This window comes from Megalops cyprinoides, chromosome 8 (genome assembly GCF_013368585.1).
Source record: "Megalops cyprinoides isolate fMegCyp1 chromosome 8, fMegCyp1.pri, whole genome shotgun sequence".
In the NCBI taxonomy this organism is placed as follows: Eukaryota; Metazoa; Chordata; class Actinopteri; order Elopiformes; family Megalopidae; genus Megalops; species Megalops cyprinoides.
This window is the reverse complement of record NC_050590.1, coordinates 35,353,320-35,366,745: the sequence shown is the minus strand read 5'-3', so window position 1 is coordinate 35,366,745 and position 13,426 is coordinate 35,353,320. Positions and strand designations below refer to the sequence as shown.

The following is a 13,426-nucleotide window of genomic DNA, read 5'->3' as shown; positions in this document are numbered from 1 at the left end:
TTAAAGGCGATTCCATTCTTAGAAACGTGAAAGTAGAGACGCCAACGACCATAGTCAATTGCATTCCTGGAGCCAGAGTGACCGACATAGAAACTAATTTGAAAGTGCTGGCTAAAGCTAAAAGTAAAGGTAAATACTCTAAAATTGTTAAACGTCGGTGCTAACGATGTCCACATGAAACAATCAGAAATAACAAAGCTAACTATTAAATCGATGTGTAGGATTGCAAAACAAATGTCGGAGTCAGTAATTTTCTCTGGCCCCATCCCCATGTGGCGCGGTGACTAGATCTATAGCAGATTAACGTAACTTAATCATTGGTTGTCTGAGTGGTGCCCCTCTAACAACGTGGGCTTTATAGATAATTGGCATATGTTTTGGGGGAGGCCTGGTCTTTTAAAACGAGATGGCATCCACCACTTGAGGGAGGGTGCAGCAATCATCTCTAGAAACCTGAATCATAGTCTGAGCTCCTCTAAACCTTGACTGATCAGGGCCAAGGCCAGGCAGCAGACTTTCTGTCCTACGTAGATGTCTCCTTTTTCCCTTGAACCACCACTTAAACTCAATCCCATAGAGACAGTGTCTGCTCCCCAACTCCCAGTCCCAAACTTCTTAAAAACATCTAGTAAGGGCATTTGTGCTGATAATACGATAAAAATTAAACGTGACAAACCTGAAAGTAGTACTTGTAGACAAATGGTCCTCTACGATTGGGTTAATAAATATTAGATTGTTACAACCTAAAGCTACGTTGGTAAACAAATTGATTACTGATCACCAATTTTATATCTTATGCCTGACTGAAACGTGGCTTAAACCTGATAACTTTATCGCTCTTAATGAATCAACTCCTCCCAATTACAGTAATCACCAGGTCCCTTGACCTACTGGCAGAGGTGGCAGTGTTACTGCTGTACACAGCTCCAAACTCTGTACCACCCTTAAACCTGGCTATAACTTCCATTCATTTGAGCTGTTAGTACTTAGCTGTGCACATCCTGACAAGACTGCATTTCAGCTATTTACCCTTGTAATAGTTTACAGGCCACTGGGCCCTTATAGCGTTTTCTTATTGGAATTTGCCAACTTTTTATCCGACATGGTTGTCAATACAGAAAAGGCTGTAATAGTAGGTGACTTTAATGTGCATATGGATAATGAACATGACCTGTTCAGAACAGCATTTTTGTCTATCATTGAACCTATTGGACTCTATCAAGCTGTGGATAAACCCACACATTACTGTAACCATACTCTAGATCTGGTCCTCACATATGGAGCTGATATTAACTAGGTAGAAATTATGCCACACAATCCCTTGTTGTCAGACCACTATCTCATCTCTTTCAATTTACCGCTAACGTGCTTTGCATACTCGGAGCCCAAATCTTCTTCTAGGTGCACATTTTCTTCTTTTACAGCTAATGCCATTATCAATGAGCTCCCTAGATCATACAACCTGTGTAATGACATCTCCTCTAATCTATGTTCAAACCCTAGTTTAACTGAAATAAATCTACTTGCAGACAGTATTGACTCCACTTTATGTACAACTCTGGACACCGTTGCTCCTCTCAAAAGGAAGAAAATCATAGATAAAAAAAAGCTAGCACCTTGGTACAATGACCATATGCATACTCTCAAACAAGCTATGTGAAAACTTTAAAGAAAATGGTGCTCCACCAAATTACAAGTTTTTTTCCTGGCATGGAAGGAAAGTCTCTAACCTATAAGCATGCCCTCATAGCTGCCAGATCCAAATATTTCTCTACCCTTATTGCGAAAAATAAGGACAATCCTAGGTATCTGTTTAGCACTATCGCCAGATTACCTAAGAGTCCTGCATCACAATACAAAAATTTTCATCGACTTTCATCGACTGCCTCCTGCCTGACCAGTCCCGTCCCAGACAACATAGGTACGTCTATTAGGCCTGCCTCGCACTTTGACTCTTTTATACCCATTGATCTTAGTGACTTTCTTTCTTTTATCAATTCATCTAAAAACTCTACCAGCCAACTAGACCCCATACAAACCAGCTTCCTAAAACAGCTACTACCTGCAATTGGCACACTGTTATTAAATCTTATCAACGCCTCCCTTACGTCTGGACACATACCTCAGTCCTTCAAAGTAGCAGTTATCACGCCTATTCTGAAGAAGCCCAATCTAGATCCCAATGACCTGTCAAACTATAAGCCCACCTCGAATCTTCCATTCCTCTCAAAAATCCTGGAAAAAGCAGTATCAAAGCAACTCTGTGCATTTTTACACTCTAACAACATTTTGGAAGTCTTTCAGTCCGGGTTTAGACCTCATCATAGTACGGAAACTGCTCTCCTGAAAGTGCTCAATGATCTTCTACTCTCCTGCGACAATGGCTGTATCTCTCTTCTAGTGCTATTAGACCTGAGTGCAGTCTTTGAGACCATCGATCATCGTATCCTCCTCGACCACCTCGAAAACCTGGCTGGCATAAGTGGACAGGCTCTATCCTGGTTTAGGTCCTATCTATCAGACCAATAGTTTGTCTTCAGTAACAATGAATCTTCTGCTCGTTTCAGAGTAAGATATGGTATACCACAAGGATCTGTGCTTGGGACTCTGCTCTTCTCGTTATACATGTTGCTTCTTGGCGATATCATCCGTAAACATGACATTAGCTTCCACTGTTATGCAGATGACACTCAGTTATACGTATCAGTCAAACCTGATGTCCCTCTGAATATCTCAAAACTACTATAGGCGGTAGAGCCTTGTCCTTTCGAGCCCCTCTCCTGTGGAACAGTTTATCTACCGAGTTTCAGGGAGCAGACTCTCTCTCCACCTTTAAGTCTAGGCTCAAAACATATCTATACAGTAAATCCTTCAGCTGAGCGACATGGCCTGGTGCTGGCATGGATCATAGAGTCTCTGGTGGACTAAGTGGTCATTGCTGTCATGACATGGACTCTGTGTCATGACCTGGTGTTGACTGCCTTAGGGTCGCCCTCATGACTATGCCGGTTCCTTGCCTCCTGTCCCCTAGTTATGCTGTCATAATGTTAACCTGCAGGGGTTTTTTCCTTGTTGCACGCTTGCACCTTTTTCTCTGCCCCTCCTCTCCTGCCTCTCTACTGTGCATTCATGTCATTCTTACCATCCACTAATCATTGTTCTCTATTTGTTTCCTGTACCTGCTCTAGGCTCCTGCCTGGAGCTGTAGTCCAAGCATCACATCCCAATCTCCAGTCCTGCTACCTCGCTGCTCTGACTATCAAGCCAAGTGTGTGCCAAGAACTGGACATTCTCTAGGATACATTTTATAATTGCTCTGTTATTTACTACTGTCTGTCATAACTCAAATGTCTTAAAGTACATTGTACAATTTTAAGCATTCTATGTAATTCTATCTACTCAGTGCCGGCCAGAAGCAGATGGGCTCCCCCTCTGAGCTGGGTTCTGCTCAAGGTTTCTTCCTGTAAATTAGGGAGTTCTTCCTTGCCAGTGTTGCCTTAGGCTTGCTCTCAGGGGGTCTGTGGCCTGGGAACAATGTAAAGCTGCTTTGTGACAAATTGTGTTGTAAAAAGCGCTATACAAATAAAATGGAATTGAATTGAATAGATAGTGATGAAGCTGAGCACAAGGTCAGTGTAGCAAGACAGAACTAATCTGATATAAGGTTATATTTATCAAATACAGTCACTGGGACAATAAAGTACTATCTAGGCAAAAATGTGCTACAAATACAATCTAAGAGATAGTGCTACAAGTATGAGCCAGGAATCTTAGATTTACAAGGTCAAAATGGCAAGGGTGTCAGTCCAGGTAGAGTCTGAAGAGGTATGTCTTCAGGCCACGTCTGAAGGGTTGGAGTGAAGGAGTTGTTCTCAGGGGGGTGGGGAGTTCATTCCACCACTGGGGGGCAATGATGGAAAAGCGACATTGAGAGGAGCGTGGGCCTTTCGCTCTGTTGATGGGAGGAGCGAGGCGTCCGGATGTGGCAGAACAAAGTTGTCGAGCGGGTGCGTAGAGTAGGATGAGGTCCTGGAGATAGGTCAGGGTGGTCTTTTTTGCAGCAACAAAGGTGAGGGTCAAGGTTTTGAAGCAGATCCTGGCTGCGACCGGGAGCCAGTGGAGGGATCTCAGTAAAGGCATGATGCACCTAGCAGCTGCGTTTTGGATGAGCTGCAGCGGCTGAGTGGTGCAGGCTGGGAGGCCTGCAAGGAGGGCATTGCAATAGTCCAAGCGTGAGAGCACGGTGGCCAGCTGGGTGGAGTAGGTGGTCAGAAAAGGGCAAATCCTCCTGATGTTGAAGAGAAGGAATCGTGTTATCTGCAAGATGTAGTCATTGAATTCCAGCCTGTTGTCGAAGGTGACACCTTGCCTCTTCACAGATGTAGAGGAAGTTACTGTGGTGCTGTCAACAGTTACTGAGAGCTCTTGAAAAGGAGAGAGCTTGGCCGGGATGAGCAGTTGATCGGTCTTGTCCAGGTTAAGCTTTAGGTGGTTGGAGGACATCCATTTGGAGATGTCAGCCAGGCATGCAGAGATCTTTTTGTTGACCTGGGGGGTGGAGGGAGGAAAAGAAAAGATTAGTTGAGTGTCGTCAGTATAGCAGTGGTAGGAGAAACCATGTGAGTTAATAACTGAACCAAGTGAGTTGATGTAGATAGAGAAGACGAGAGGTCCCAATACACAGCCCTGGGGGACGCCTGTAGTGAGGGGAGTGGGTGTGGAGGTGGAGCCTTTCCAGTAGACCTGAGCAGATCTACTAGTCAGGTAGGACCTGAACCAAGAAAGGGCGGTCCGAGAGATGCCAGTCTCTGAGAGTTTGGTGATGAGCAGCTGGTGATTGACGGTATCGAATGCAGTGGAGAGGTCAAGTAGGATTAGGACTGAGGACAGATCGGAAGCTCTAGCTATGTGGAGGGCCTCTGTCACTGCCAGGAGTGTCGTTTCAGTTGAGTGCCCGGGTCTGAACCCGGACTGGTGGGGATCCAGGAGGTTGTGCTTGTGGAGAAAGGGAGACAGTTGGTTAAGTTCAGCACGTTCTAGGGATTTGGATACAAATGGCATGAGGGATACTGGACGGTAAGTGTTCATGTCAGATCGGTCAGAGGTAGGTTTTTTTAGCAGGGGGGTAACCAGACCGTTTTTAAGATCTGTGGGAACAAGGCCAGTAGTTAGAGATGAGTTGATGATGGAGGAGAGATATGGGGTGATCTCACCGGATACAGACCGGAGAAGGGTGGAAGGGGATGGGGTCGAGAGGGCAGGTTGTAGCTTGGTGGGTTGTGATGAGTTGAAGAACTTCTGAATCATTGAGTGTAGAGAAGGCGGACAGGTGGTGACTGGATGCCTTTCCGGTGGTTGAGAAAAGGTAGAGAAGAGATTGCAGGGGTTAGTGATGTTAGCGTTGATTTTGTTTTGGAAAAATAAGGATTTAGCTGCTGTTGTTGCAGTCGTAAATGTTGTCAGGAGGGAGTGGTAGGACACTAGATCATCAGAGGGTCTGAATTTCCTCCGCTTCCTCTCAGCGGCCCAGGAAGTCAGTCAAACATGGGGAGGAGGGCGACGGCCATGATGTCCTGGAGATAAGGGGACAGAAAGCATCTAGAGATTGAGACAGAGTGTTAAAACAGTTGTAGCAGTATTAGCAGGCATGTTTGAGAAGGAGGTGAGGGGAGGGAAGGTGGAGAGAACAGTGGAGGTGAATGTGGAGTGTGAAAGGGAGTGGAGGTTCCTCCTGAAGGTGGTAGTGGGGATATCAGAGGAGTTCAGGGTGGCAGTGAGGGAGAGAGAGCACAAAGTCGAGCTGGTTGCCAGTTTTGTGGGTTGCAGGAGACGGGGAGAGGGTGAGGGAGAAGGAGTGCAGGAGTGAGAGCACGCTAGCTGTTGAGCAGCTCTCAGTTTGTATGTTGAAGTCACCCAGTAGAATCAGCGATGTGTCTGGGAGGGAGCTCAGAAGCATGTCGAGTTCATCAATGAAGAGACCAAGTGGACCTGGGGGGCGATATAGAACAACAATGATGAGTTTAAGGGATTGAGAGACAGTTATTGCATGGAATTTGAAAGACGTGATAGAGAGGCACTGGAGGGGTACAAGACAATATCTCCAAGATGGAGATACAAGCAGGCCTTAGAGGCCTACTTTTCTGTGAATGTTCAGCAAAGGGCTTTTCTGTTCTGTATCTTAAATCTGGACTAATCCCCCCCCACCCCCCACCCCCCAATGCAGAAAACCTCACTTCCCTTGACAGGGACAGAGAAACTGTCATTTCACCTCCCGCGCTTCACCTCCGTCTCTCCTCAGGTTCCAAAAGCTTTTGAGAAAATCATTACTGACCTTTTCTACCCACAATGCAGTTGAGATTATTAGGTATTGTGGTGCTTGCCCTTCACTGAATGTCAGTTTCTTGCATCTCTTGTGCATTTTTTCAGCTCTTTCTTTTTGGCGTTGTTGGTGTGCAATACCCTGTTTGCAATGTGTAGGCAGAGTGTAGGCAGAAAGGGGCGAGATCAGCCAGACCTGCCGAGAGCTAAAGAGGATGCACATTGGAGACCTGGCACTTAGCTATTAATCTCTTCGAAAAGATTTCACAGGGACACAAAGTGTGCCCCTGAAAAATACAAGAGAGAACCACAAAACCATTATTCATTTGGCAGACGTTTTTATCCAAAGCACCTTCAAGTGAGGTAGAGCACAACACAAGCAAAAAAAACATAAGGAGTCAACAATATTAGAAGTGCTGCATGACCAGGTTTCAATGGTTGGCCAGACAAGGTACAACCTAGCTGGTAGAGATAACAAGTGCGTTAAACCATTAGATTACATTTTTTATAGTTTAATAGAAAACTGTTTTGAGACATGAGAAATTCCTTTAGGGGGTCTTCAGATGTTTCTTGAAAACAGAGAGGGACTGGGCAAAAATAAATTTTTTGTCATGGCCATTTTATAATTTTTTCTACCAGATGGAAAAGCAACAGCACAATAAATGAAGTTTTACTCTATATAGCAGCTTTAAATCAGCACATATTTCTTTGTCTACCTCAACATGGCCCCATGTCTCTGTCTTCTTTCACCTCCCATATTATTACATGCACCCACAAGTTCATGTGTATGACCCAAAAACATGTCTTCGCCTCTCACTGACACAAATTGTCTACATATTGCCTTGATATCCAGTTTGTCCATCATGTTCCTATGCACATGGCAGACTGCAGAATGGTTTAAATGCTCTTGATTGTAATGTTAACTACAGCAACCCTAGGCTGTAGCCACACAGATGGGATTTTAAACTGGAGAAGACAGAATAGCAAACTAGCAATCCTGGAAGAATTACTAATGCTCCTCTTGTTTGGCCAACAGGTATAATGCCAACACGAGAAGAACAAGAACAGTTAATGTTACTTAAGTCAAAAGTAATAGCACAAAATCACCCTACAGCACACCCTGTCACAACAACATTTAGTTTGTTAGCTAACTACGTTATCTGTTAAAGTTGGCTAAGTATACTAGCTACTAGTATAACGTTAATATGCCTATTTTTTATTTGTACAGTGCTAACATTACAATACCTGGTCTGTATGCCCAGGACAGCTGACTGTGTCTTTCATATCACTGAACAATCAATGTTACGTGTTTAATTTGATACCGGTACCATAACGTTATGATCACAGAAGGCAAAGCACCTGCGACAGACAGCCTGGAATGTGCTCTAGCGATCTGTCCCCTGTGCCTAAGCACAGTGTGCACTGCGCTGTTTCCATCCAAAATGCTCTAAAGCAATCACACCGCTGCATGTAAAGGAGACGGGAACAAAGCGAACAAACACCAATAATGTTTCTTATCCAGTGGGAACATGAGAGAGTTAACCCTATGTAGAGCCGATGAAAACCATATTTGATTTAAACGTATATGCAATTAATATCAAAATAGTGGTGGGGACAATTTTAGGCAATCAGAAAAGAGGTAGGGACATATCCCCACCATCCTTACCATAAATTACACCCATGCCTGCAGGAGATGGGAGGGGATTGGGTCCAGGGGGCAGGTGGTGGGTCGGCTAGAGAGTAGAAGCTTGGAGACATCAGCCTGAACATGAACAGCAGTTGTTCAGATCTGCTTTATAAAGCCTTGGGACTTGTTGTCTGTACAGGTAACTGCATCTGTGCAGAAGGTACACCCACGGACTGGGTTCTGACCGCAAACTGACCATAAACTAACCATTCTCTGTATAGAAGCAAGAGACAGATTACAGCAGTTAACCGTGTAAATGCCCTCCCAGCTCTAGGTGAAAGTTGCCTGGAAGCCATGATCTATGGCCAGATTGCCCAACTACAGTTATAACCTTAACCATAGAAGATAAGTAGCCAACCATTAGAAGTTAAATAGACAAATTCATCCTAAATCAGCTCTTATGGGCAACCTTTGCCTGGAGCGGTGTTCCATAGAAAAAAAAAAAGCTTGCACAACAATTTCTTGTGCTTCAGCCACCCATGTGACGAGCTCTCCTGAGCCTTGTTATTTAGAATCTGGCTGCTCAGCTTATAGGCTTTCATCCATGATTCATCTGAGAGGACAGCTGCACATTGGTGGGGACAGAGAATGGAAATAAATAATTGTTCCAATTTCCCTGTTCTATTTGTTCTTGTGTGCCTTGGCAGAAGGCCACCAGGTTTAGACCTTGCACACTGATGCACCAAAACCTGAGGCCCTACCAGCATTCCTGGAAAGGCATATTCTGCCAATCAGCTCTTGCCTCTTAACTATTACTTTATTTCTCCTGGTGCTTTGTGTAATCAGGGTTTGTGAGCCCATATAGATTGGCCAACAGAATAAAATGTGAATGGATTGCACAAGTGTCTAGGCAGCATACAGTATTCATATTCCTAATACATTACCAATTAAACAATGTGAAATGAACAGCTTTAGAGCTCTGATCTTGACCTTGAAACAATGAAGTGAAAATCGGTAATAAACCAACAGTGGTCAATAACTTATAGCTATATGGTCAATAACAATAGCTGATACTTCTGCCTTTGGTTTATTACAAAGTGATCCATAGTGTACACCTGCTACGGAATCTAAATTATTTTTAGGTTGTTGGATTTTTTGTGGGGGAGCAGAGGCTGAATTTGTGCCAGCGTAAATAAATAAATAAACAAAGCAGTCTGCAGCTTTAATCATAATAGGTGTTATCTGCTGCATACTTTGCGGCTGGGCTGTGTCCAAATAAAAATCCCTCTCTTCCCTCTCACTCCACCTACACGTCAGAGGTGGTCACAATCACAAGCCTACTGTCGTTTCTCTGGAGACGGCTTCTCCTCACATTTCCCCCTGATGTGACAAATCTGTCACTAAGCCTATAACAGAGAGAGAGAGAGAGATAGAGAGAGAGAGAGAAGAAACAATCCCAGGGCCTTAGGAAAACTCTAGCTTTACCATATTGACAGTGGACAAGGCATATGACAAGTATCATATGGTCATTATGACAACAGGGCCCAGTGATGTGCCGTGATGAATTAAGTTAAAAGGACAATGTTCACATGATGGATTTATAAAAGTCTTTCATCTGAATTATCCACAGACACAGAAATACACCAGCACACGCAGATATGAACAATGGAATACACAAGCCTAAACTCACAGGCACAAATACTCTCACATGCACTTTTACACATGCACACAATAATTTAAATCCAATGGTGCTGAAAGTGAGTCCCTGAATATTTCCTAAAGGGAAATACAGCCATAGGTTATCACAGAGAGAATCACAGCTGTTATCAGAGAGATCTGATACCAAAATCAAAGGCTTTAAATGAGGCGTGAACAGTAGACAGAATTTAAAATTACACCACAGGAAAAGAACAGAAGTTTTCCTAAAGATTCAGGTACACAGGAGACAAATCAAGATGCAGGGAAGAAAAAAACCAAGACTGAAGGGATGCATTTTCTGTATACGCCATGCTCTCTACACACCATAGAGTGTTTTCACTGAAAGGTTGTAGAAATGTATCATGTCAGCATTACAGTAAAACGGCTTTGCAGTTTATTCCCTCTGCAGCACTCATATCTGCTGGGCAGGCCAGGCTCCTCTGGTTTCATGCTCTTGGAGGAATATAATCCTCTTACACTGACAGAGTTTAAGGACACAGGAAATATGAATGTGTCTACAGATTCCAACTTGTGTTTCTGTCTCTTTTCTCTACCAAATCTCCAGGCCAGGAAAACTTTAATTCCAAGAACCTAGCCCTGCAGGCCCAAAAGAAGATTCTGAGCAAGATGGCCACCATGGTGGTGGCCAACCTGTTGACAGATGACACCAGCAGCGAGATCCTGGACGAGCTGTACAAGGCAAGCCGCGAGTACACCAAGAACAAGAAGGAGGCGCACAAGATCATCAAGGATGTCATCAAGATCGCACTCAAGATAGGCATCCTTTACCGCAACCACCAGTTTAGTACTGAGGAGCTGGAGACAGTGGAGCGCTTCAGGAAGAAGATGAACCAGGCAGCTATGACAGCAGTCAGCTTCCACGAGGTAGACTACACCTTCGACCGGAACATTCTGTCTGAGCTGCTGCTGGAGTGCAAGGACCTTCTGCATGAGCTGGTGGAGAACCACTTGACCGCCCGTTCCCATGGTCGCATCGACCATGTCTTCAACCACTTTGCCAATGTGGAGTTCCTCAGTGTGCTCTACAGCCCCTTGGAAGAGTACAGATTGTATCTGAGGAACATCTGTGGAGGCATTAACAAACTCCTGGATGAGGGTGTCCTTTAACCCCACCTTCTGAAAAAGTCACGTATGTCAAAAAGGGTTTCCCATTTAAGAAATATATTTTCAATTTATGTAAAACGTATACTGAAAAAGTAGAAAACAATATTATTGCCACTTTCATAAATGTAACTTCATGCATATATGGTGGAATATATCACACAATTTCTGTACTTGTACTGCATTGTATAGGATATTGTAAAATATATGTATACAATAGCATATAGACAATTCATGGCTTTGATAAATTGGAAATATATTCCTTATATTTGGATTTCATGTTCATCATACACGGACATATTGACTTTTTCATAGCATCTTAAATTGTTTATTTTAGTTTTTGCCCTTTTGTTTTGTTTCTCTCATTCACCTTATATTTTACATTTTTTTCAAGAAATGAACATGTTTCATTTGTCTGTTGTGAACGTTTCTCTCACTGCTCGGTGTGAGATTTTATAGCTTTCCTTTTACTTTGCAGAGCCAGAATGTGAGGTTGAAAAAACGACCTCATTATAGCTGTCTGTTCCTAAATATTAGTTCATATGTTGTGTGGCGTTTAGCTCGTTGGCCTCTGGCAGCGACCAAGTAGGCTACAGCCCAGAAACGTTTATTACCTGAAACAGGGTTCATTTGAGGGAATTTCACAGATATGTGTTTTCTATGACCGTTTACCTGCATTGAGGCAACGCTTCACTGTATTACAAAGGGGTCTACATGCCGTGATATGGAATGTAACAGTCAGATGCACCATTAGCATTTAGTCAACAGATTTAATTTGGCGCGGTGTAGTAAGTGTTCAGATAGCGTGAGCTATGCTCTGAAAATTTTCTGTTCACCACACAGAAGAACAAGGCAAAACATATGAAAGGAGTGAAATATGTAAAAGTAAATGCTATATTTTATTATTCTGTCTTGTACTTTGAGATGAATTATGAATGTCACAGAGTTTAAGACACGCGGTGTCCATCAACGGTTTTGGCATTCATTCTTGCTGCATCTCCTATCCGTGGTATTTGAATCTTCAGAATTTCAGTTTGCTTACTCCCGCAGGAACCGATGGACAGACTTCAGGTAGTCTGAAGAGGTGTCTTCAGCCCACGTCTGAAATTGCAAACAACTGAGAAATTGAAAACATTTCAAACAACTGAGTCCTGACAACAAGTTCGGAGTTGAAGACAGAGTGGACGGAACAATGGCGGCGATACCTAAAGATTTATATGTAAGTGATACTGATAGATGGCTTCGTCTAACAACCCAGCAATTTACTTACTCTGAAATTTGGCTGGAACATGTAAATACCTGATGTTAGCTAATTAACGTTAGCTATGCTTCCCCTATCATTCAGCCGATTGCATGCAATAGACGTTAGAAGTAACATAAACGTAAGTAAATTGCTCGGTTGTTAGACGAAAACAGCGATCAGTGATCAAATTTGTCTGACATCTCACATGTCATAAACACTGTCTCCTATCAAAAAAAGCAAAACTCTCCATTGACGCCCATTATAAGGAAAGCGCTTTGTAGCTTAGTTTTCCAAACAGCGATCAACTAACAAAAAAGCAAGAGGACAGCGCTTAATGTAACGTCGGCCTAAATACCATATTCCTTGGGCTTTAGTTTTGCTTTTTTGTGACAAGAGATGTCCGAGAGAAATTTGGTGATCATTGATTGCTGTTTTGGAACATTGAGCCACGTTAAACCGTTTCACCTTAAGCGTTTTAGAATGTCTGCAAAAGCTAGCTTGGTCGTACTTCAAGGCGGGATTTGTTGGCGCAATTACATTGACTAGGACACCAATGGATATTCTGGTTGTATGTGTACAGGTTTGTACAAATATTTTTATTTTATTACAACTTTTATTTGGAAAACTAAGCTACACGTTTCAGTGCCTGGATTCCAGTCATTTCTGTGAATCACAGCGATCCATTTGCTTCTCTTTTCTTTAGCTTTAGGCAGTCTGTAAAAAGATAGCTTGTTGAATCTATTTGTACAGTCATTCGCACAACAGCTCTTTTCCAGTTTAGATGTGTTTTTTTTGTGTGTGTGTTTTCGCATTATTCAAGCTGAACGCTAACGCTGCCACTCAGTTGGCCCGTCTTTCTGCCACTCAGTGGGTGTAACCCACTCCGTCTACTGTGACATCACATGTGACATCACATGCATAAACTCTATATACTAACCTTCTGACAAGTAGCCTTCCGCCAAGTAGGATGAAATCGATGGGTTTCCTGCTAAACCCGAGGAACATGATGCAATTGTGATATGCGCATGCACAGTAACCGTTGGTAACACCATTTGATAGGTAAGACAAATCGGCAGACCACCTGTATCCTCCTGTGCATCCGGGTGTGACAGCATCATCTTGAATAAAGCATTGCTTACAAACTTGACTTTGGAGCACTGTCATTTATCTGAGGTGTTAGACATTGTAAGTCATCCAGTACATATTTTACAGAGAACTGTAACTGTTGCAGCTGCGCGGTACAGTTGTAGAAACAACATTCGTAACCAGTGTTGCCAGATTGTGCCTGCCAAATTGGGCGCTTTTTGACTCCACCAGGCAGGAAAACAAGGCTTTGGGCGTGTAGATTAAATTTGCGCTACTTTTCACAATATTGGGCGGTTTTTGTTTTCTAACAAATACTTACACATTATAAGCAA

General features: G+C 43.2%; 1 protein-coding gene across 1 annotated transcript in view; it reads left to right on the top strand.

The window, feature by feature from the left end:
- The window catches only part of LOC118782342 (tumor necrosis factor alpha-induced protein 8-like protein 3), a 30,605-nt gene extending 19,834 nt beyond the window's left edge, over nt 1–10,771 (top strand). The window contains exon 2 of the mRNA XM_036535659.1: nt 10,209–10,771. Within this exon, the coding sequence (XP_036391552.1) occupies nt 10,209–10,771 (563 nt within the window). The remainder of the gene's footprint in view (nt 1–10,208) is intronic.
- Nucleotides 10,772–13,426: the final 2,655 nt, after the last annotated feature.